The sequence below is a fragment of the Accipiter gentilis genome, chromosome 16 (assembly GCF_929443795.1).
Source record: "Accipiter gentilis chromosome 16, bAccGen1.1, whole genome shotgun sequence".
In the NCBI taxonomy this organism is placed as follows: domain Eukaryota; kingdom Metazoa; phylum Chordata; class Aves; order Accipitriformes; family Accipitridae; genus Astur; species Astur gentilis.
The window spans coordinates 9955894-9981199 of NC_064895.1; the positions used below are offsets into that span (position 1 = coordinate 9955894).

Sequence of the window (25306 nt, forward strand, 5' to 3'; positions counted from 1 at the left end):
TTTTAATTCTCCTTTCAAATCTCAGGGGCACAGATTATTTTCTCTTGCCAGAGCATTAACCTGAAAGGTCTGTTAAGAATCAGTGATGATTTCTTTTTATCTTTTTCTTCTCCTGAGCCACAGCTTTTCAAGATTCTCTTATCATGTGTATATTGTCTTCACAATTTATTTCCAAAGACATTGCCTTATTTTTGGCTGTATTAAAATAATTTTGTTGAATTTGTCAATCTACCACAGTATCTATTATTAATTTTGCCTCCATTCAGATATCAAGACTTCAGTGAAAAATGGGTTCTTTTGTTATGGCTGTGTAATTTCATATATATATATATATATATGTACATATAAATACAGATTTACACACATACTCTTCCCTGTTCCTTCAGCTATTTGGTAACCCCTACTTAATTGTTTACAAAGTGTTGATTCTTATTAATATTCATTTAAATGTGACAGGTTTCACTCTTGTTATTAGTTACTATTTAATGCTGTATGCTTGATAATTCTCATGTGCCTTTTTCATCTGGATGTTTCAACATAAAAATGAGAAAGCTGTAACATCTTTTGTTTGTTCAGTCTAAGAGTTTTCTAAAACACACTTCCTCTAGCTACAGAATACTTCAAACTCATCAGGGCATTAAAAATAACAGCTCAAGATTTGTGGAACCTTGACATGACGTCAAATAGCCAAGATGTTTTTATTACTCAGTCATAAGGCTCACTTGAACACTAAATGTCCCAGAGAGTAGTGCTGTGTGACCTCTTAATATCGGTGCTCATGAAGAATGTTTCATTTAACTTCTTCAGATCATTTACTTTCCTGATTTGTGACAGACTAATGGAAATCTGGATATTAATTCAGAAGCATACTCATTTGCCTGAGTGAATGTGAACTTGGATGAAAACAGTTCAAGAGTATCTCATTAGATTTAAAATGTGTTTTTCAATTAACAAAATGTGTTTATAATGTAGGATGTGTCTGGTGAACAATCCATCTAATGAGCTGGTAGCCATCTTGAGAGATTCTTATATTACTTGATTTACTGAATAGATGTCTAATTTTTCACTGGCTGTTTGTTTGCCTTTCTTCAAACTGACAATTCTATCTATGAAATGATTTCTTGCCATTGCCTTTATCTTTGAATTAACAAAAAGATTAATTAAAAATTAAATAATAAATCTGGAAAGTCAATGCCACTCTTTGGAAAATGCAACCTACCAGGCAATTCACTAAAGCAGACCAGCAGAAAATATTTAAGTGTGAGGAGGAATTCACATGCTGCTACTCCAAGTTATTGTGCCCACAGAAGGGCTTCCTCCTCACAGCCTTGGCAGATGTAATGCCCAATTTTGGGATAGGTATCCAGCCTAGAACAACCCAGGCTTTTTGGACAGCATGGAGAGAGAATAAGGCTCTTCAGAATGGGATGTACCAACGCTGTCATACTGAGACACCTGACCCAGCTAGCAAGAACAGCTGAGAACATACAACTAACATAAAACGTGCTTCATGGTGTAGCATTTGCACTGCTCGCTTCAAGGCAGAGCCTTTCTCCAGTCACAGATCTATGGTTCTCTCCTTTTATAGGTGTCCACGTTCTCTGCTTGAGTACTTTGACTACACCACCTCTTTTCTTTCTTCCAAATAATGGGTACAAAAAGAAAACATGTTGCCACTGCCTGGATTTTCACAGTAGCTTGGTGTTGGGAGGCAGGAAGTGAAAGACGTTGGTCCAGTTCCTACTGCCATCCAAGGAGCTTCTGATGTGAGACATCCATGTGTCATGGTTCCCACCCTAGAAATATTCACAGAATATTTCACTCATTGCAAAGCACTACAAAAGGAGAACAGGAGCATCTGCCATCTGTGGAGACTTTGAGTATGGCAATGAATCACTCTCAATACTGGCATCTCCCAGTTTTTCTTCCGGAATCTTAAATCCTCTTGTGGATTTGTCACTAACCATGCTGAGAGCCTCATTCACAGCAGGCAGAACACTAAAATTGGTCTGTCATAATTGTATTATGTGGTCTTTTTTTTTCCTGAATCAATTTTCTATTTTCTGCTAAGTTAGAAAAGAGCATGCTTGTTATCTTGTTAGTATTTTATCAGCTTTATGGCTACATAACATATGATGTACCTACCTACCATCTCTAAATCCAAGACATAAACTTCATTATATGATACTGCTGTGGTCTCTGCAAGAAGGCCATGCATTGTAAGAAGGCAGAAATCTCACCATTAAGCTTGCCACTAAAATGATCTGTCTGAAAGAGATTGAGTTTGGTCTGAAATCAGTGCTTTATCAAGGTGAAAGATTAATTTTCTGTCTCATGTTAAAAAGAAAAGTGTTTGTGATTCAAGCCATTGAATTTCAGACCTTCTATGGACCTTAAAAATTGTTCATCTGTTCCACATTTTTCCACATAAATCATAATTTGCTCTTTAGTTAAGGCAGAGTTTTCAAACAGTGATATACAGGGTTGGCATGAATTCAGACACAAGAAATTGAGTGGACTTTCCTCTGCAGCTAGATTTACCTTTATAGAGGCTTGTTCTGCATTTATTACAAAGTATAATAAACCACAGAACATTTAAAAAAAATTCTTAGGCATACTTCCTGTAACTTGAGTTTTAAATATTGTTTGCTTGCATGAGGTATAACATCAGTTTGGGTTTAAATCAACATTTTAACAAGACAATGTAATAGTCTATAGATTTATTCAGTTAACATTCAATGAATTTCAGTAATCCCAGTTATTTACATGTTATATTCCATCTGTTTCTGAGAAAAATAATTTATCCGAGAATGTGATTTCAGCATCATACACTAAAATTATTATGTAATGACCAAATCCTATTGATCTTACTCAAAGCAAACTATTAGCCTAAGGAAACATAAGAATATAAGATACATTCCACCAGCCTGGGACAACTTTTCTTTTTCCAGATGAGACCATAACTAATCTGCAAAGGCAGAGATATTATTTTAGAGAACAAGCATGGCATTTGGAAAACCAGTCACCGAGTCAACAAGGTGGATAAATAGTTTATTCAGTCACAGACCATCAAACTCTTCCAGATCCGCAAGCTGCTTGTTCCTTCTTCAAGCCTACTTATCACAGGAGTAAAGATCCAATGCTCTTCTCTTCCTTCGTTGCTTATAGTACTCACTGCTAATCAGGATGCTGTTTGTTACTATAGAACTATTTATCCACTATATGTAAGTATATTTTTTTCACTGATTATTTATCCTTTAATTTGTGACAGCTACATGTACCAGTTAAGCTGAGCTTCAAGTCTAAACATAAACCATAGAAATTAGTCCTAAGATCCATTTAGCTTTGTATTTTGCATTTGACAAAAAGCAACAATTGTTGCTGAGAGAAGCCTGTAAAAGAAGAAAAATTCCAGCCACAGTCTATTTGTGATTGAGGGAGTACCTGATGCAAATCTTGACTCTGATAGGTCTTGATGTATTTTTATTCAATAAAACTGTCAAAACATTTCTAGGAACTCATATAAAATACTTTTACCGCAGCTTCCTGACACAAGCTGTTACACAATGTAACTGTGTGTTGTCTAAATAATTGCCTTCTTTTGTTTGTTTTCAACCTGCTACCTACTTGACCCTTAGTTCTGTACTGGAATAGACAGTGAATGATCCTTACCTATTCACCCTCTTCATCCATTTCTGGCTTCAGAGACCTCTGCAAGGTCTTCTCTAACTAAAGAGAATAATAGCAAAAAATGTTTCTAATAAAATGGAATTAATTCTAGAAAAAACCTAGAGTGCTTAAAGTGACTAGAAGTCACAGTATCGATGAAACCCAGCTAAACTGACCTCTCCTTGTAAACTATTTTTATTTCACCTTTTCTTGCATTTTTTGACTTGGTGACATTTTGCTGAACTAACTAGAACGAGACTAATTGCTGTTTTCATGACATTAATCTGGAACTTCAGCAATTTTTTTTCTGTTGGAGTATTGTTATATGCACTTTTTGCGTCTCCTCTTACAAAGGAGTGTTCTTTGAATTTTAATAGCTAGAAGTGATCAGAGACTAATTTTTCTATTATAGATTAGGCATCCATATTACCAGTGTCCCCTTCACGCCATGCTAGAGCCCAGGATTGCCACTAAATGCCACGAAACAGTGTAATCTGCTATCAAAAATAGCTCCTGCAGCTGCACAGATTTATCTCAGAGGTGTCTCATTCTAATCCAATGCTTGTAAGAACGGATGATGCATCAGAGAGCCTGGTAGGGCTGCAGGCTGTTACAGTGCAAATGTAAGAGTTGTTCTGAGGTTGCAGAAATGTGTCTGTTCCCTGTATCAAACATCAGTTGCAATTGAAAAATATTTTAAGTATGGGCTAATTTTTCTGAATAACATAGCAGGTCTGCAGAAATTAATACATGTGAATAATCTCAAATTCTATTGCTTTGGGGTACTTCCTTGAACAGAATTTATCTTTTTATCAACAACTCAGAGATTTAATGCATAGGTCTTTAAGTTTTAAGAATACAGATACAGTAGTGGTCTTCATGTGCAGATTCAAATCTTGGGAATATAACAAATGAGTCACGTAATTTAAAAATAATATTAATATGGTTAACTGTTCAGGTACACTGCTCCTTTTCTTAAAAGTGCTGTTTAGCGTAAGGACTGTTTTATACTTCTCTAGTACTTCATGTTTAGACAGTCATTGATCTGTGCAGTTTCACTGCTGGGCAGAAAGGTCTGACACCCTTTCTGCAGAAAGAATGGCTGAAGATGGGCAGCTAACAGAAAATCCGGAACAAAGGGGAAACATTCAGGAAGATATTCATTAAATTATCTGCAACGACATGTAGGCAATATATGAATCTTGGATTCAAAAAATTAAGGTTATTCTTGAGCCACTAAACTTTGCCCTCTTATTTCTCTTTCAGCAGATCTCAATAACAGGATTCTGAATGAGCTCCAGTAAGAATGGGAATACAACTGCATCTGTCTCATCAGTCCAGTGTAATTAAGACTTCCCACACCTTCTATCTAAAACTGCGTTCGAGGGTCAGTGGGGATGTAAACATTTATTCTCTTTAATTAAAGGCAAGAAAACACAAAATATATACTGCCATTCAAATTTTTCATCACAGGTCAACTTACTGCATGTAACCATCTAAAGCCCACTGTTGACAAATACTTCAACTGCAACCAATGAGCAAAGGTTGAGATCCTTATTTAAACAAACCTGAATGTAGGTAAGCTCCTTTTGAACTAAATGGGGAGGCTTTGGTTTTTGACTGTGAAACTGCAAAGAAAATCAGACCTGGTTTTCACTTCAAGAAAGCCCCTCAACTCTCAGAAATGAAATCTGTGATACTTGGGAAGTATATGAAAGGATATAGGTGAAAGTTCCTTATTCTATTAGGTGTTTGGAATGGATCTGCTTTTCTCAATGCTTTGCTGTGCCATGGAAGAAGTCAGTCTTCTTTATGTTTTCTTATGTAAGGAAACAACTTTAAAAGATTTGCAATGGGCTTAAGGCTTAATTTGCTTAATTTTGCAAATTTGGCTTCTTGTCTGCAATCTTAAAGCCCCCAACCAAGGCTCATAGACCTACTTTTCCAGTAGAAGTCTGCTTCCCTTTACTCTCTGGTTACTTTTCACCCATGTCCACTCATCTTTGCAAGGAACAGGATTATGGATGATATTCCTGAGCTGAAGTTTGCAATAATAATAATCATAATAATAATGATAATCTTGAGTTTTACCTCCAGTCAATTCACATGCTTGTAGGCTTTCTTTCACTAACACATACCACAGTCACCGGCTCGGGGGTGCTCCCTGCTACCCAACCCCTACTTCACCTATCACCTATGGCAGAGATCAAAACACTGATCTTTGGCTCCACCTTGTGATCTCCCTGTCGAGTCTAGCAAATGAGGGAATTCTCAATCCTGATTCCAGCTCTGATTTTGATCTCTCTGCCTGTATAGGAAATGGGGCGGGGGGGGGGGGGAGGTAGTTAATTCTTTAGGTCAAAATACTGACTTTAGAAGAAGCAATAGGGTTGAAAATTATTAGTAAATAAAAATAAGTAGTCTCAGAAGTGTGAAATAAATTATCCAAGAAAACAAAACAAAATTAAAAGTGCTGCAAAGAAGTTGATGGGCAATCTGGGGGTTATCATCTGAGTCTCAGAAAGTCATTTTCGTAAAGTGCCAATGACAGAAGACATAAAATAGGGACACAAAGTTGCCTTCTTTTTCAAATACATTGACAAAAAGAACTAGTGAAAACTATACCCAGAATTTACTTTACTGCATAACATGGTAGTATTTTTTCTTCTAGTCTGAACATTTGTCCTTCACATTTCCATGAAAATGACTCTGATATCAGAACTGACTACACAGGTAGCTCTTCGTTCCTAGCAGGACAAAAATAAACAAGTCAAGCATTAACGTCAGCTTCTGCTTTGTGGGAACATGCTGTGGCCAAAAAGATTTTGAAATCATTTGCATGTTTAAAGCTTGAGTGAATAGCAGTGCATAAAGCTCATAGGGTAAGGTGGGCCCCTGGAAAGTACTTCACTTTCAGATTTCAGAACAGTTACTGCCATCGATAAAGTACAGAACTGTGGAAGATAATCTCCTCAACAGACAAAAGGTCAGACTATAAAACTTTTGCTTGCCATTTTCCAGAAGAAATTCATTATATTAACTCATGAAATGTGAAAAGAAGGGGTGTTTTCACATTGAGTTTCTATGGCTAATATTGCTTCCCTGAATTTTTAGAGCTGCTTTATTAATTATTAATTTTCTTATATTTATAGAGTATAGAACTAAAAATATTTCAAATCTGCAATCAACATAGCACATGTGAAAAATGTTACTTCTTGGATAGTTTATATATTTGTACTGCTGTAATAACTACCAGAAAACCAGTGCACTGAAATGGAGAATGTAGCTCCCATTTGCCATCTAAGTCTATTCATTGTGCTGCTTTGATACCACAGTTATACTTGCGTAGAAGTACAGAGGGGTCTGATCAATGTTATTATTAGTTTGGCCAGTTTCACTATCTTATGTGCAATGACAAATTTACAGTCAAATCATGTCGGTGCACAGAGAAGTTCAAAATGAATGGTAAAATATTGCTGAATTTCTTGTATGTAGGCTGTGTTGTTAATATTGTCAGAACATATTATGTTATAAAATAAAGTGATGCATCTGCTAGTGCTAGAAGTTTCTCAAAATGGAAAAAAATAATAAGGAAGGAAGGAAAAAAGAGAAAGTGAACTACAGTTATTTCTAAAAATTAATATTCTGAACTTCAAAAACAGTCAAACGTGGCTACAAATCTAATTTAAAAGTAAAATTTCTATATGTAGGAAATTATAGGATGGCTTATAATTAGAAGATGAAGATATGTATTTTGTCAACAATTATCTCTTCTTTCTTGTAGATGAAAGTGTTCATTATTTTGGGAATTTCAGCAGCTATAGCCTTCACAGCTGTTTTCTTTTCTTTCCTTCAGATAGGCAAAGATATCCTCTTTGGTAAGTAACAGAAAAAATACATGTTATTTTCTTTTTGTCGGCGATTACTGTTAAGCTGAAAATACACTGGCACTGCAGACAGTTTAGCAAAGGCAGTTTAGCTTAATCTGTTTTTACGTGCAAAATACAGTATCTGACTTCAGTGAGAATTATTCCATGGGTGTTTTCTGTTAAAATGCAGCTTCATGAATTCACAAAGGAAAACTTTGTATGTGTAATGTATCTATCTCAATTATGTATTCTTTGACTAGGAGTGATTTTACTTTCTTAGTGACATTCATAAGTCAGATGACATGCTTACGAGCATGACTGCTGGATTTCGTTCCCAGACTGCCAATCACTACATTTAGTCATCCTGGGCTAGAGTCAGTTGCCATAGGATATTGCAGCTGGCACCCTGCTGCTGGCCCACGAGGGTGAACGTCTCCTCTGGGTCCGTTCTCTGCTGGCACCCTCAGGATACCAGGGAGATTTTAGAGCGTCTCAGATTGCACTAGTGCCTATGTTCAAACAATATTATCTTGCCACCTTAAACATCAGAGCTATTTTATTTGCATCTGTTCAAGCTAAATCAGTTAGATCTAGTAGATGAGAAATACAGCAGATACTAGATTGAATTCTAAGAGACTTCTGCAGAGACTGATTTTACATTAAAGTAGGGCAGAGATGATGAAGAAATAAGATTCTAATCTAATTCTCCTAATTAATTATACAGCTGTAGATCTGATTCAGAAGGGAAAGTCCTCAGGAAAGTTTTCACTTGAAGTTAGCATAGAATCACAAATGAAACAAAATTATATACAAAATAAAGTAAACAAAAAAACCCTGAACCAACCCCCAAGCCATTACTTCAGATGGGCAATCTTTTTTGGATCATCACTGTGAAACAGGGGATCAGATTTATTTTCCATAGTGGATCCTCTACTTGGAGCTTCCATACTAATTGCTTGGAATGACATGGTCTATAATGAGGTTATATTGCATTTTAGTTAATATAAAATTAATTATATGTCGACTGTAAATAAATGGATTAGATGGACTGCATATGGTTCTTTTTTATAGTAAGCATCCTTTGGACTGATAGGAACAATATAAAATAATTTATTACTGCAAGAACCACATTTTTTAAAACACTGCAGTGGTACCAAAATCATATTTCTCAGTAGAAAAGGAAGGGAGACAATGGAATTCAGGTATAGCAGGTGGATCTTCTCTTCTAGATCAGAGTCTGAATCAATACCACATGATGAGCAATACTTTGAGCATAAGTATATTTCTCAGAGGTAAACTCCCTAGGAGTAATTAAAAATCATGCAATATTAAATTCTAAAAGAGTTAGCTCTTGTATGGCCTATAAAGATCAGTCTTGCTTTTTAAAATAGACTCAAAACCATTTTCAGATGTATCAGAAATCTGAATGATGACATTAAATGAATCATCGAATATTTTATCATATATAGGTGAAAAAAGAAATAACTACTGCTATACTTAGAGGCTGAAAAGATCTTTAGTCAAGTGAAGTAGAATTTTGCCTAGGAAAGATTACTCCTCATCACACATTATTTTCCCTTTATCTGAACACCCTATTCAAAAAGTACATCACAGAAATAGCACAACATGGACTACAGTTAAAATATGTCACTTAAAATTACAGTGTACATAAATGATGAGCAATTGTACATAAATGATTGTTAGCAAACTATTATTATTCATGATTCATTTTCTAAGAAAAATGGGTGATCTCATAAAATATAGATGGGAATTAAACCACTGGATTTTAAATATAACTGATTCATTTACTGTAAAGCTAGATCTACACAAAAGAGGAATAATCTATGTTCCATGACAGCACTACGCAAAATAGGAAAGCTGAAGTATTATTAGCTTCACATGTGTCTTTCCATCAAATATAGGTGGAGAAATGAAAACAGGGCTTCCATGCATTGGTCAGAAGGTCTTATAGTTTGGTAATTATGCCTGAATATGGACTTGAGTTCTTCATGTGGCTCAGGCCAGCTCATACTACCTGTGAGGGAGGCTCGGATTTGTCCTATCAATCCAAGGACAGTATAATACAAAATACATATGAAGCCTAAGGAGCATAATCGCATACACGGAACACAACACGTTTCAGCTGGACCTGTTAGGTTTGGTACTACATAAGGTGTGCACAGCTGGATTTATACTGGAAGAAACAGAAGGAAAGTCTAACTCTTCAAACCTTATAAATTAGGGAAGAATTCATTTACTACCCCACCTTATCTCTTTCAGAAAGCTCAGAAGCCACAACATTAGTTCCAGGAACACTAAAATATGGAGATCATTTTAATGGGGAAAAATTACATAAATATTACAAACCTGTATATTTTGTAAATTGTAAATAAAATGTAAATATTATTGAATAACATATTCATCTTTCTTTTTATTTATTTTTTTTTCCCTGTTGAGAAGAAACTGAAGATAACTGCATTACTGAGGCTATCCAGAGGGGCTCTAATCTGGTGGATTATGCTGGACATTATACACTGAAAAGGTAAAAAAAAAAAAAAAAAAAAAAAAAAAAAAGAAGGATCTACTCAGCAAAAAGCTTTCATAAGAGACAAGCTTGAGATCAGTCTGCTTCTTTGAGAAAACATATAATTATAGATTGTTTATGATCATCTGAACCAATATAACCTTATGAATTATCACTGCATGAGTTGCTGTCTTAAAATGGGAGAAAAATATGAAATATGAAAATAAACAGGAGTGTTTTTCTGATCTAAGTAACATACCACATTCCATTAATATGTGGCTCAAAAAATTGTAATTTTATGGACATTACATATTTTTGAACTTTAATTATGTTTTTTCCAGTGCAAAGTGAGATGGAAAAACCCTATTGCCTTAAATGGGACTGTTGAAGTGAATTGCACATTTCTGTGGTCTGATAGACATTGTTGTTAACCATTGGATCTTTCTTAGGCAGAGCATTGCTAATAACAGCTCTCTGAGAACTGGTCATGTCTTTTGGTTAATCTTGGGGTTAACCCTGTAAGCAGCCAAAGGCTTTCATCAGAGCATCGGAAGATGTGCGTTAGTGTCACCACTGAGGCATCGGCTTTCCTGTTTTGTGGAATCAGAGCCACAAGTGTCCAACACCTGCCTTAGGAGTCTGAGTCTCATAAGAGTATCATTTGCTCTTATGTTAAATGGTATAAAATACTTGGTCTTTCAATTTACAAATTATCATTACCAGAAGTTAAAATTGTACTTCTATTGTGTGCTTTTACGTAATTCAATTCATTGTCGCCCAATTAAGTGGGGCAGTGAGAATTACAAATATCATTAAGAGACTTCTTCCTGTTTTAATATAGGCTTGTAAAAGCACTCTGCACCTGCCTTTTAGGTATTAGTCCTTGGCCATTTGCGAAGTACAGAGGACTGAACTATTATCTAATCTGATCATTATATTGAGGAATGAACGTGTGTGAATCCTTAATTAAATAATTCTGCATTTTCACATCAGTTTAAAGTTACTAAGGCTTCTTTCCTTTGTAACTTTAAGAATATTGAATACTTGAATTAAAGCTTTGGTCAGCACGAAGACTGAAAACAAGAAAGGAATACATGTGACTAAATATTTGAGCTTCTGGAAGTTACAGAGGTCACCGTACTGTGAAAACTCATTTTACTTTGGCTTTCAAGCAATTGAAGGGAACTACAGTGCAATATAGATGAGCTCAGTGCTGTCTTTGAGACTGAAAAGCCAGCCCTGAGATGAAAAGGCAGCTCCTGTTTCAGGTTAGAATGGAAAAACTCCTAGTTGTTCCATGTACAATAGTCCAACCTGATGTTTGCTGAATTCATGTGTCTGAACTGCAAACTGAGTCAGAATAACTGGTTTTCTCCTGAGACCTCAGTTTGACCTTGAATTGTGATTAAAATGGACAAGTACATTTCTTCACCTTAGCTGTTTAATACCACCACTTAAAATCTTGAATTGTCATTTGTGTTTTAACTGCTGGATCACTTGACTGGCAATGCACTAAGCATATTGGCTGAAATTGTTTTATTATTCTAGTTTTTAAAAATGTCAGGATTTTCTGGGGAAATGCCACTTCTCAGAAATTACTTCCCAGGTTTGAAGGTCACATGGGTCCCAGTATGGTCCTCATAGTTTGCTCTGCTGTTCATGACTGTGTCCCCTTGCCAAGTGCTTCTCATGACTGTTTGCTAGTACCTGCCTGCTATTCCGATTAGCTCAGGAGTTTGTTAGTCGTTAAGCGTAGGTGTTCGTGTTTGTCATTAAAATATAAATATTTGTAATAGTATTAACATAGCATAGATGGAACACAATGACATCATCATTAAAATGTACTAGTTGTGTTACAGCAGCAATGCCACTGGGAATCAAGGCAGTTTGAATAGGGCTTTCAGAGCTATATGTCACCTGTGAGATCATAACACTTACACAGTGGTATGTGCAAATTCATTGCTAATTTAGCATCAGGTGCATTATAACATACATTTTGAAAGTAGTAGTCGGCTTGCAAGTGGAAACTCTAATTCCAGTAAATCTCGTTATAATAACGACCAGTATGAATTATGAAACTTGTACTAGCTTTAACTAGTGAATCTCAGCACTGCTGGGAGGGCTTCCGATTCTGACTGTACATTCTTTTTTATATTCTGCTGAGTCTCTGTTTTTTCTGGGTTTTAAGGTGTAGAAGAAACTAAAGATAACTCCAGAATGGGCAAGCTGTGCAAAGTGATAGTCTCCCAGGCCCGTGTTGCACACAGCTGCAAATTATCATATATTTCTTCTGTTAGGACTTGACAACTGACTCAAAAAGACTGCTGAACTAGTTATGTAGAAGATAGATGTGAATTATGGTAGTAGGTCAGGTGGGGCTTCCTCCTTGGCCCTAGATATTTCGTTTGAGTGAGGTTTAGATAAGACATATTTTTCAACTCCTGTTTGGACTTACCCTAACAGATTGAAGGTAAGTACGATTCTAATACAAACACAAGAGGTTTTCTCAGCCTAATTAAAGAAAGAAGTGATTGAAATTACTTAGTGTATTTTAACATATATTTTAGCTGAAGGCACAGTGTTCTTAACAGATTAAATAGATGACAACCCTAAAAAAAAATTCAAGCCTTAACAGCAGATTAAAGATATTTCTCATCATCTTCATTCCGGTGAAATTACTTTTATTTAGTGTATACTACATTTGAACTAGTTCATTTCATGTTTTTAAAGAATCTAAATTGTAAACATCACAATTTAGGACTATTCTATTGGCCCCTATCTATGCCAAATCAAAAGGACCATCTACAGAAAGGACCATCTATGGAATCATCTTTATGCATAGGGAAGTGGAAAATAATTTTCAGTGTTCCAGATAAGAAGTTGTAGTTGCAGAAACACACTGAGCATGATCTGTTAGTCAGTGCCACTCTGGTCTTAAAGCAGACAGGCCATGTACTCACACATTACAAGAAAGAAGAAATTATATTCTTTATAATTTTACAACTTTATCACTTTATATTCTGCTCTATGTCGCTCTTTTGAGAGACCTCCTCAATGGTGACAAATATCTAAGGCATTAATTCTGGTTAGAAATCTCTAAACAAGATATGCTATAAATATATTAATTTAAGGCAGAAAGAAATCTCAGAGCCTCAAAATGTCTGAGGCTGAAAGAGAAAGCGTGGCTCATACTCTGGAGAATTTATTTTAATTGGGGGGGGGGAGTTAATATATATATTTTTTTAATTATGATCTGTAATGAGACTCAGTAACTGAGAGTCTGGCAAATGTAAAGAACCTTCTGTCCAAACACCATAGTCCACACTAGGACTTACATTGTTAAACAAGTACAAAGACACTTTCTATCTGATCTCGTCTTCCTAATAATGATACTATCACAGGTCATTCTATTAGCTTTATGGGGCCATTTCTGCATTATAAAATATCAAGGCAGTTTGTAACTTACACGGTCAGAAAACCAGCATCATCTTCCAGAATTAGAGCTCAGCTTCAGGGGTGTGGGTGAGAACTAGAAGGGACTAGCATGCATAAGTGGGGGGGACGGGATGGGACATGACATGATACACAGGAAATGTGGCAAACTAATAACTGCTGTGATAATCTTACAATATCTGTGAGATTAGACAAAAGATAGGGGAGAAAATATCTCAGAATGGAATATACCTTGCTGTTAAGGGTGGTGGTTCTTTAGTTTGAGGGTTTTTTTTGTGGGGGGTGTGGTATTTTTGATTCTTAGCTCCTAGCTAATTTGTACAAATGTTCTTATTTAACTCATTTGTACAAACATCTTTCCCTGTTCATATGAATTTTTTTAAATGATGCATGACTTAATATCCTCATGTGGGTATTAAATATTAAACCTGAGTTCTTGGCATTTAGTTATATCATCTTCCTTTTCTTTTTGACTGGGACACAGTTCAGGACTTTTAATTCTCCAGATTCTCAGTCAAATTCCTAATTGTCTACAGAAAACCTGAAAAACATGGTACTGAGGAGCTAGATAGCTCTTTTTCTTAGTTGCAAGAGTTCTCAAGCTCTGCTCTTGAAAGGAAAGGAATAGTTTCTATATAAAGAATAAATGTGCAGGCTAAGGCTCTTCTGGATCAATTAAGGACAAATTTAGCATCTAGAAAAACCCTGGGAGTTATATTTTCTTACTTAATGCTTTTTATGTAAGCATGTTTCTAATTTTGCAAACAGAAATTTAACTGTTTTGCTGAAATCAAAACTGCAGTTTCCATTTTAAACTTGTCTCAGGCTTTAAACAAACCTAAGTGTATATGACAACACAATGTTTTCATGAAAATTGCATGTCCAAATAAATCTGTGCTGCAGAGAAGCCCTCAGGGATGTCTGCAACCTATGACCGTGTCTGGAAATGGAATAGACTGGAGTGTTTTTTTCTGAGCTGTAGGAGTTAGTTTAGGACTTGGGACTTCCAGCTAAAAAGGAAGTTCTCCCCGATGCACTTTTCTCAAGGCTTCTTGAGACAGTGGAAAGACAGCCCATGCCGAGTAAAAAATAAATCTTGCAGTGAATCACAGAGCAGTTGAGAGACATCGGGAGACCATCTAGGCTGGCGCTGTGCCAGGTTGCTCAGCACACTGTCCATTTGGGCTTTGAGTATCTCCAAAGATGAAGACTTCACAACCTTTCTGGGCAGCCTATTGCAGTGTCTGACTACCCTCACAGTAAAAAGGATTTTTCATATGTTTAAGTGTTTAACTTTATGTTACAGAAGTTATCTCATCAAACTTGAACTCCTTAAAGTTAGAGGTAAGGCCAGGCTGTAAACTAACATATATAGCCATATAACTGTCTAATGAAGCCCTACTAAACTAATTGGTGAAACTCCGTATATAACTAGTCATTACAAGGCAGGTGCTTGGACAGTCTCTGAGAGGAGACGTGTCTCTATCATCAACTGCAGATGGCATCTAGATGACTGTGGGCCAGTTGCTTGACTGTTAGGTGCTAAGGCATTTGTGAATCCACCTGCAATGATTGAGATGGTCTTTGATATTAAATGTTACATGAAAGCAAAGCGTACTCATGTAGATGTGTCTGTAGTGGGAGTCCTGTATTGTGACTCTTCTACACAAGGTCTTCCCAGCCACTTTGTGCTGTAGGCTCTGTCCATCCCAACAGTTTCCATCTCACCCTAAAGGCTTCTCAAAAGCTTAACCCTGTTGTGTGCAGCCCATGGAAGGGCACTTTCCCTTTCTTTCCAGAATTTTCCTTGCAGAACAAGGTCACAAAGTAGTCTTCCTCTCTGCTTTCCCAGCATAACCTTCAATCATATAAGTATACCTTAAATAAATCATAAATATAAATCATAAAAATATACCTTAAATTCGGAACATATCCAACATAGACAAATACAGCTATCAATAAATTCTAAAAGGTTATGTGTTAAAAAACCTTCTGTGTTTTATCTCAATTATAGAAATATCCAAGGAAAGGGAATAGCAACTCCTACCTTGCTGCTGGCTTTCTCAAAATTTCCTGAACAAGACAGTCAAGATATTTCCCAAGCAGCTGAACGAATGGAAATGTCAATTCGAGTGCTGAAACAAAAAGTTTGCCAGAAGCACAAACGTTCATTGCATCCAACTGGTAAATATAGTATATTGACACTGGCAAAACCCCCTGTTGATTTCTTGAATGTTGTCTTTTAGATTAAACTTGGGTTAGCTTCACTTTTATTTTACCTTCAGCAGGAGTACGTATCTTGTCCACACCCTGGGGCCAGGATGCCCTCTCTTTTGTTCTTAAAAGCATCTCACATAGTCACTGTTTTACATTTTTCTTTGCTGGAATGTCGGCTGTGTTCCTATAGTTGAGGAGAACAGCACTACGCTATTGGCATCCTGTGAACTCATGACTGTATATTTGTATTGCCTATAAATCAGCTTGCATATCCGCAGTGTTGCAAGCTTCTTTTTTACAGTGAAATATCTATCTTCCCCAACACTTTGGGTTTAGTGCTCCTGGGGCCTAGAGTCTACAGATAAAATAATACAATTTCTATCACTCTATGGCACTGGCATTTTCAAATACACTTCCTCTGGACATTTATGGCCTTAAGCCTCTCTTACGAAAATACTTTCTTATTTCCAAAACTAATTTTATAATGCATGCTGTTATACATTTATTTCCACTTTATTTCTATTTTGTTTTCTTATGTTAGATGGAAAAAGAAGGAGAGTCCAGAAAGTTCAGTAAAGTTTAGTTGTCTAAGTGAAGTAAAATTCTGCTTGCTGTTAATTAGACATTAATTTCAAGATGTCTGTCTGGTGTCTGGAAGGCTCAAAAACTCAGAGACATTGACTTTTTTTTCCATAATTTAATTCTGTCACTTAGAGCAGCATGAACTGGAGAACTGTAATTTGTATTCTCTTAATACAATAACATGTATTTCTTTTTAACATGACATTCTTTTAACATGACATTCTTTTTTAAGATATGGAAGCATTAGAGTGCTGTAGACAAACAAAGATCCACAGTTATTTTACTTTTTTTTCTTTTTGGAAACACCTGGAATACTGAACTAATGGGACATTTGTAGAACTAAAAATTATATCTTTATGTGTGTGCGTGCATATATTTATATATACACAGACACTCACACACAGATACAATTATTTTTCTGCTGGTGCAGTTTCAAAAGGAATTGAATTTCTAAACCATAGAACAAGTGTACAAAACTTGTTAATTTTCAAAACAACTTTAGTGGAAGATGAATAGAGCCTATACAGTCTATGTGCCATGCCAAAGACTAGTTTTATGTGAATTAAAGAACTAAATTGACTTTAAAGAAAACATGTGAGTCAATACCTAGGCAGCACAGATAACCGGGGAACTGGGCACTCAGTATAACTTTGAACCTGAACTGACATGGAAATACAGCTGTATCCACAAATTTGGCATGAGTAGCTAGCACATAACGACAAGGTTACGTAGCCACTCTAACAGCCCGTTCTCTCTCTGTTCTCACCCCTACCTTGCAGAGGTTCTAGCTGCTCAGCAGAACAGTTTTTCAGCTTGGCTGTTGAACCTTTTTCTGTTTCTTTTTCTGGCTTACTTTTTTTGGCTTGATTAATGGATTAAAGTAGCTTAGTTCAGAATTGGATGGGCAGAACAGATAGGTGGTGGAACTGGGTGACCTGCAGAAGCCAGTTGGGAGACAGGGGCAAGAGTTAGATGCTGCCTCTAGCATTTTCTTTCAGCATGTGATGGTTACAGTCAGTTTGAATGGCGAGAGTTCTCTGAGGTCAGGAAGGATATTGCTCCTCTTTCACGTGTACTTCTACCTCCAACCAACCATACATGTGTGGGTGACAGAGGGTGCTAGCTCTCTGGAGCTTACACAACAACATGACTTTGTCCCTCGTCACTGGGAATGCTCACTGGGACACCCATCTGGGATCATAATTCAAAGATATTAATAACATGCTGTCTACTGGTGTACAGCTCCCTGATTTTACCTAGCTTCCAAATTCCAGCTGTTAATTCTAAGCCTCTTCCACTCCACACTTAATTATATAGTCAGCTGTAGTCTCTTTAAATTTCTGCATCTTTCCAGTCCCACATTTTTCCCCCTTGGTATATATTTCTGTTCTTGAATGGCATTTTTTACACCTTTGTTGTAAGCACAGGGACCAGCCAAACAATGTGACTGCAATGCAGGGAAAGAAGGAAGCAGAGGGCAGGTCAAAGAGGGAGAAAAATGAGCAGGTCAACCTCAGTTCTCAGCTATGGCTGGACTACTTCTCATTCTCTATACATCAGATAATAAAACCAACTCTTCCCTTTCACCCTCTATCTCCTCTAAGACCCTGAGACTGCTTGCTGAATCACGTCTCACTAAGTGCTCTTTCCTAGGAAGAAGAGAGGGGATGCTGTAGTTGTAGCTGACAATAATGCCTTTTCTCCTGTGGCAGCTACATAGCAATAGAGCAAATTGCTTGTTTGGGTTCTTCCTTTCAGATATTTTATCAGCTGATCTGCTCGCTATGATTGCTAATATTTCTGGATGTCTGCCTTATATGTTGCCACCAAAATGTCCAAACAATTGCTTAGCTAATAAATATCGACTCATCACTGGTGCCTGCAATAACAGGTATGTATGATAAGAATTGTGCCCTGAAAAATCCTTCTGTCTTATTCTTTAAACTCAGGAAGCTATGTCTACTTTTTCCTAGAAAAAGTGGGGGAGGTGACCTCAGGCAGCTAACTTTGGCATCAATGTTGAGGTGTCTCTGAAAGCTCCCAGGGGAAGAACCCCTTCATCTAAACTTTGGTACACTATTTTCTGCAGACAGGCTCTCCCTATGAAGGCTTCCAAGATTATGTAAGGAACTTTAAATTTAGGGTGGACTGATTCAGTAGATGCGTTTTTCTATATAAATTAAACAGACTGAATTCTAACCCAGCATTCATTTTTGTTTGAATTGGATAAAATGATATTGAGCAGGAAGATATAATTACTTCATGAGGAGCAATAAGAAAATCAAGTAGATTCTCATTTTTGTATTTTCCCACAACCTTGACATTTAGCAAGCATGCATCTAAAAATTCTGGGTGAGATATTTATTTTTATATATCTATTTATATAAATATTAGTGACTATCTGAATGACTATTATTTACTACTGTTATCTACTTGTTACCTAATATATGTGGCAATTGTTTCCTGCAAAATACAACATAACAGATGAAACTATTTTCAGAATCCTCCAATGCAATGCGGGTCTAAAACTGAGAATGAAAGCCCTTCTGAGTACAAGTGTAAACAATATTTATACTCAGCAGCCTTTGGATACGTAGGTATAAAGGCAGACTGTAATGTTACAAGTGAAGGGCTACGGAGCAGTAAAAGGTAGGCTATTAGCGTTGCACAGGTTAAGGCACTCTGCAGCGTGGTGAATGAACAGCAGTAAAATTCTTCAGTTTTATTATTCAATCAGTCTGTTTTTATGAGATGAATCTGTTTTGCTACATCACAAGTCATTTGCAAGGAACATGCCTGATAGCCTCTTCGTTGAAAGGACACAACCTGATATGCATCGATGTTACAAATCTGACTATGTGGATATCCATAATTTCCCCCAGGCACTTGCAGAGTTGCTTGGAATCTGAACTAACAGCTAGTATAATATTTGCACTGACAACTCCATCAGGGCTTGAACACATTGGCCAAGATTCATGCAGCTGAACATGGCTGAAGCTGTTAATTTGCAGGCATGGCTGCTGTAGTCTTTCTCTCCAGAGACAGAGAGAAACATACTCTCCTGTGGGTAAGATAAAACATCTTTTTCTCTTCAGTGACTCTGGTAATACTAGGATGCGTATAGGCATTTCAGGCTGGTTTCTAAAGCTGGGTGGGGTAAATATGATCCATTGAGTCTGGTTAGTCTGTATTCACTGTGTTCTACTTTGTATAGTTTTATGCTTGCACCAAATCAGTGTTTAAACCCATCACTCATATTTGGTGGTGGTTTAGGCTCTTTGCTCTAAACATCTGTAAAAAATGCAAGGCAGCAAAAAACCAAAACCAAAGACTTTGAAACCAGTGAGTCACATAACTTAATCTAAAACTTTGTGAGCCCCTTGAAATACCTCAAGCTTTACTGAAATACATCAGCTTAAAAAGCCCATTATACTATATTGTAAACAACATATTCTATGATGTAAGCCAGCTTCAGAGACTTCAAACATTAAATGAAGTTCTGGTCTATACTTTTCCTTGCTTTACAGCTGCCACTTTCAGGCAGAAAATATAGCAGGACCTATGCTGTATTTGTAATTTTAGTCACCCAGTAGGAATGTGCAGCTGTGCTGTAGATCAGCAAATGCTGCATTTCATAGGTGAAATTTAAAAACAAAATTCACAGTGGAATTAATTGTTTACCTATAAGAAATATCTATTTAAATCTACTTAAAAGTGAGCATGGAATTTCTTTTCAAATGTTTTACTCAATCGGTTCATGTATTTGGGACAAATCAGATAGATTACAAAGGATTCATTCCACAGCACTGAGATTGTTACCGAAAAACCTCGGAATAAAGAACTTATCAACACCAATTTAGTGCAGATAAGCAGACACTTCTTTATTAACGGCCAGGTGCGTGGGTGAGTCCTCTCAAAAGACCACGCACACCGAATACCAAAATCATACACCTTATATTGAACTTATTCATTCATATTCATTAGATTTCCGAGAAAGGTTATACATATCCATTAGATTTCTGGGAAGTCATTACCATATGTTAATGTCCTTTACGCATGCGCATTGAAGGTCTCTGGTGGTCTTCTAGAGTCCTCTGGTGGTCTTTCATAGTTTTCTTCACTTGTCCGCTTCTTGACCTCCTTCAGGTGATTCTGCGCAGTTTGGTCTTCGGCAGGTAACTAACTATTTCTTGGCAAATAACTACAAGTTGCTTCATTCGACTCTTACTAGTTCCCATTAATTTAAAATTCTGACATCTTCTCCATTCTTCTAGGTTGTTATAATATACTCCTACTGACAAACACTATATCAAAATCATCTTAAATCTCAAGCTTGTTACCTTAGTTCTATATGTTCCTATTACTTATTAACTAAGTTCTAAATGTTCCTGTTAAGTGATTTTGGCCAATTCCTCCGGCCTTGGTACCGGTTTATACAAAAGGTTTCACAACAGCTGTTGGTTGTGCAAATACAATAGAGATACCTTTGCTAAACTACTTCTTACCATTTTATATTCTTATTAAACATGATTTATTCTAACTACTACCAAATCAATAACAAATCAAAGCTACTAACTAGTCAATAACATAATCAATAACCAATCAGTAACAAGATTACCTTGTTTTAGTGTGAACTTCCTACAACAAAGGCATAACAGACTAGCATAAGCATGTCCTTCTATGGAGAGTATCAACATGACATCAAACATTCCCAGCAGTGTCATTATCCACATTTACTAGTAACAGATATGAACAGATTTTACTTTTCTTTCTGCCAGAAGGCATATGTGTGGATAATAAGCAAGATAAATTTATAACATTATTTTTAAATGAAGAATAAGGGAGACAAGGCACATCAAAATAGCTATTCCCCCCCCCCCCCCCCCCCCCGCCGCCGCCTTTTTTATCCCAACTAGCATTGATCCATGTAGTTTTTAGTATCTAGTGCAACAGAGAGATTCAAAGGTGAAGGAACTACATGTACTAAAGGAATGGAATCTCACAGTGCAATTAACCTCACCTAATCTTAGCTTTCCAAGGTAGTTATGTCTACTGCAAGGCTGCAGCTCTCACTGTTCCTAATAGTGGGAGATAGGTTGGGATGACAGGGTGGCAGCCAGGGGTTGTCTGTCTCTCTGGCTTGATGGACAGGTGCTTCGATGACTAGATTACATTTTGTATGCCTAATATTTGGGCAGCTAGGAGGAATTTTATCTGCAGCATTTCTATTTCATTGCTGGGTCATTAACCATTTCATCAGGTAAGGACCTGATGCTTAGTCTGAAGCTCTAATAACGTCAGAGTTAGGGGTATGAATATGGCTCACCTAGGGGAAAGAACAAGCAGTCCCCACTAAATCCATTGACTGTAAGAAGGAATTGAGATGTTTCCTTTAGCATAGCTGCTTCACTTCAATACAAGCTAAGTGTTCAGTTTAGTGGCAGGCTAATTTTTCAGAAGTTTTCCGTGTTTGCCAGAAGTTATGTCCATGGTAGCTCAGAGTGATGTAAAACATGACAAAATCCAATTATTAAATTGCCATATGGCATTCATTCTTTCTACCTGAAACTAGGCAGGACATTAAAATAACATTCAAAAGACATAAATCTGCATAGTGAACTGCATCTTCAAAGTCCAGGTTCCTTCTAAGGGAGCCAAACCAAAATCCAAACTGAGCAATTCCAGTATTTCACAAGTGAATTAAAAGTCCCACTTCCCATAAACAGAATGTATAGTAATCAAATTTGACTACTCTATAAAGCAGTACGGTACCAAAATCTCATTATTTCAGCTGCCCTGGATAAAAACCTTTTTAACTCAAGCAAGATTCCAAGACATTAACATGCTTAATGTAATAATAAAAAGGCATGTGAGAAGTGTTTTACTAAAGTAGCATTCCAGTGATCTGCTAAAATATAAAAGCAATCAGGAGAAAAATCACTGGTTAAGCAGTTAAATTAACATTTCATTATTTTTAATTGAGTGAAATAGCACTACACTATGTGCAGTATTATATGCAATTTCAATAAAGGCAAATCAACTGTAACTAATTTGAATGCTTTATTAAAGCATACTTCAACCTTCAAGTGTGAATTATTGTGGATAATTAAGTGTATTACTGTACCATATAGCTTGGCAAATTGAGCCACGCCAGTGTGCCAGAGACCAATGAAGTATTAATAAAATAATTGTTCCCTCTTTAGCGTCCCAATAGACATACAAATGTATGTTTTAACACTGTGTACTTCTACTGTCTGGGGTTATTTCTGGTTCATTGTGGTTTAATTTACAATTTTGCTCAACTGTGTACATTGCAAAAATTTTATTTCTTCTTTTTAATGTCTATATATTTAACAATTATGAAATATATTAAACAGGCCATGTTAAAAAAAAAACAACAACCAAACAAAAAAACCCCTAACATGTTCTCTTAGGAAAAATGCATTAGAAATGTTCACGATAGAAGGACAATTAATTGGGTCAAGCCCAAGACTCACTGGCTATACTAATAAATAAAAATCAGCAGGCATCATTTCCTGGCCCTCAAATCAAATATGAGCTGACTCCTGCTTTTAGTCTTAGACTTTTGTCTGAACTTTTTTAGTCCCCTTTCCTCTTCTAAGCAGGCTGGCTGCAGGATGGCAAACTGACATGCACTAATCCCAAGGTGTGCCCAGCCGAGCGTCATTCAGAGAAATGCTAATTGGCATGAGCCAAACCCACACTGCAGTTAGTGTTAGCAATTTAAAAGCATAGTTAAATGCATACCAGTGCTTGGGCTTGTGCATAGGCCTTCCCAAAGCTCCGCCCAAGTAATTAGTATTGATGCAACCAGAGGGAGCATTGCCATTGAATTCATCAACTTCAGCCACTGTTCCCCTTTCGCCTTTCCTCAGTCCTTTCTCCTTGGGTCTTGCTAAATTATTGTTTCTGTATGACTAGTCTCCATTTTTCTTTTAAGATTTCTTCATCTTTATTCTAGGGCTCCTTTATTTTTTCCTAAATCATGATTTCCTAGCTATTGCTCTAAACAAACATATTTTAAAAAATACCAGCAAAGGCACTTAAGCGTATATGTCACTTCATGGGGAATGAGGTCACTATCAGGAAATCACCAGTGGGGCAAGTATTTCAAACATGTCAGAAAGTTACCAAGTTACGTTATAAACATAAGTAAGATAGTAATATTTCATTAGCAATTTAATTTTTCTTTATTTTCCTTTCGAGTCAACCTGATGTTGGCATACATGAAGACCAGCATTTGATGCTTTTCAAAGATCATTACATGATCACCTTATTGCAATGGAATATTGCTCTGTGGCTGATGATTATTTTATATTATTTTATATTCAGATTACCTTATATTCAGAATAGAAATATATTAGAAATATATTATAAAATATATAAATATTTTATATTCAGAATATATTCAGAGGCGCAAGATGGTTTTGGTTTCACTGCTGTTATTTTGGGGGGTTTTGGCTTTTTTTCTTTTCCCAGGGAACATCCTAGATGGGGAGCATCCAACACGGCCTTGGCGAGGTGGCTTCCACCAGCCTATGAGGATGGACTCAGCCAACCTCGAGGATGGGATCCCAGCATCCGATATAATGGAGTCCAGCTACCCCTGGTTAGAAAGTGCACCACAAGATCACTTGAAACACACTGGGCTAGAACCATACCTGCCACCACAGACCTCCTTTTGCATCAGTAAATCAAATAGTACAAGAATCTGCCGAGCTCAGTTAAGGAGCCACTAGCTTTGCTGCAGCACAAATGCAGTCAGCCAAGTAGTGAGAGGTCCCCTGCACCTGGGTAGGGGTAAGCACATGGAGCAGTGCAGGGGGGCACCGACTGCACTGGGGGGCAGCTCTGCCGAAAAGGACCCTGGTGGAGAGCGGGCAGGGTATGAGCCAGCCGCGGGTCTGGCCTGGCTCGCACCAGACATAGGGAAAGCAGCAGACGCGAGGTGATGACTGCTCAGCCTAGAGAAAAGGCGGTGCAGGGTGGACCTAATCACAGCCCTCCCATGGTGGGAAGGCTGTTGCAGAGAAGAAGGAGGTCTTCACAAGGATGCATGCTGACATGGCAAGAGGCAATGGTCACAAGTTGCTCCAGGGGAAACTTTGTCTTTATACGAGAAAAAAAAAAATTGCTGTGAGAGCAATTAAATGTTGGAATAAGCTGCCTAGACAACTGCTGGAATATCCCTCATGGGAAATACCCAAGACCTGGCTTGATGGGGCTCTGAATAACCTGATCCCTGCTTTCAATAGAAAGCTGCAGCGTGTGGTCTCCAGAGTTTCCTTCCAGCCTAGACTTTCCAGTGATTTTATGATTCTTTGTTTCAATAATGGTGCCTTTATTCAGGGAAGGAGGAGGGGGAAAACAGGACTGAGTGTGAACTAAATAAGTACAAAGCACACAGACATGCTAGCATGCATATGCATGTACGCATGTATACCATTTCTCCCAGGTTAGTGTACCTTAACGAGTTTTACTGTCAAATCATAACTTCATTTTTTAGCTAGCCCAAGTTACTGAGATAAGAAGGCATTGCAATATTTATGGATTTTAGCAGCTCATATACTTAAAAAATAGCAGAGCTGCTATAGAGGGAAGTTTGAACAAAAAATATTTGCATAGAGGACTGGGTGAAAAAATCCCCAGTGCAGCATACAATGATTTGGGCTGGATTTACTGTTTCTGGTTTGTCATCATTGCTTTGAAACCTGACTTTTAATGGACTCAACGTCTTGTTATTTTAACCACCATATGTTTGATAAGGATGAGCAAGAGAATTTAGTGTTAATGTCACCTGCAGCTCATGTTATTAATTAAATAACGTTGCCTTTAAGCCACACAATTTAGTGCTTAAAGATGAAAACCTGACATTTACACAGGTAAATTTCCAGTACATGGTACAAACTGCCTTTTTCTAAATTCATTAGGGTACATGCTTGTGATGTAAAACACACTAAAACAAAACTAC

At 37.0% G+C, this 25306-nt stretch overlaps 1 protein-coding gene across 1 annotated transcript in view; it reads left to right on the forward strand.

Annotated features, from left to right (window-relative positions):
* The first annotated feature begins 7453 nt into the window (after nucleotides 1–7453).
* Nucleotides 7454–25306, forward strand: part of TPO (thyroid peroxidase) — a 43307-nt gene continuing 25454 nt past the window's right edge. The window contains exons 1-6 of the mRNA XM_049818738.1: nucleotides 7454–7547; nucleotides 9355–9402; nucleotides 9999–10080; nucleotides 15530–15699; nucleotides 18073–18205; nucleotides 23815–23944. Coding sequence (XP_049674695.1) covers nucleotides 7454–7547; nucleotides 9355–9402; nucleotides 9999–10080; nucleotides 15530–15699; nucleotides 18073–18205; nucleotides 23815–23944 — 657 coding nt within the window. The remainder of the gene's footprint in view (nucleotides 7548–9354; nucleotides 9403–9998; nucleotides 10081–15529; nucleotides 15700–18072; nucleotides 18206–23814; nucleotides 23945–25306) is intronic.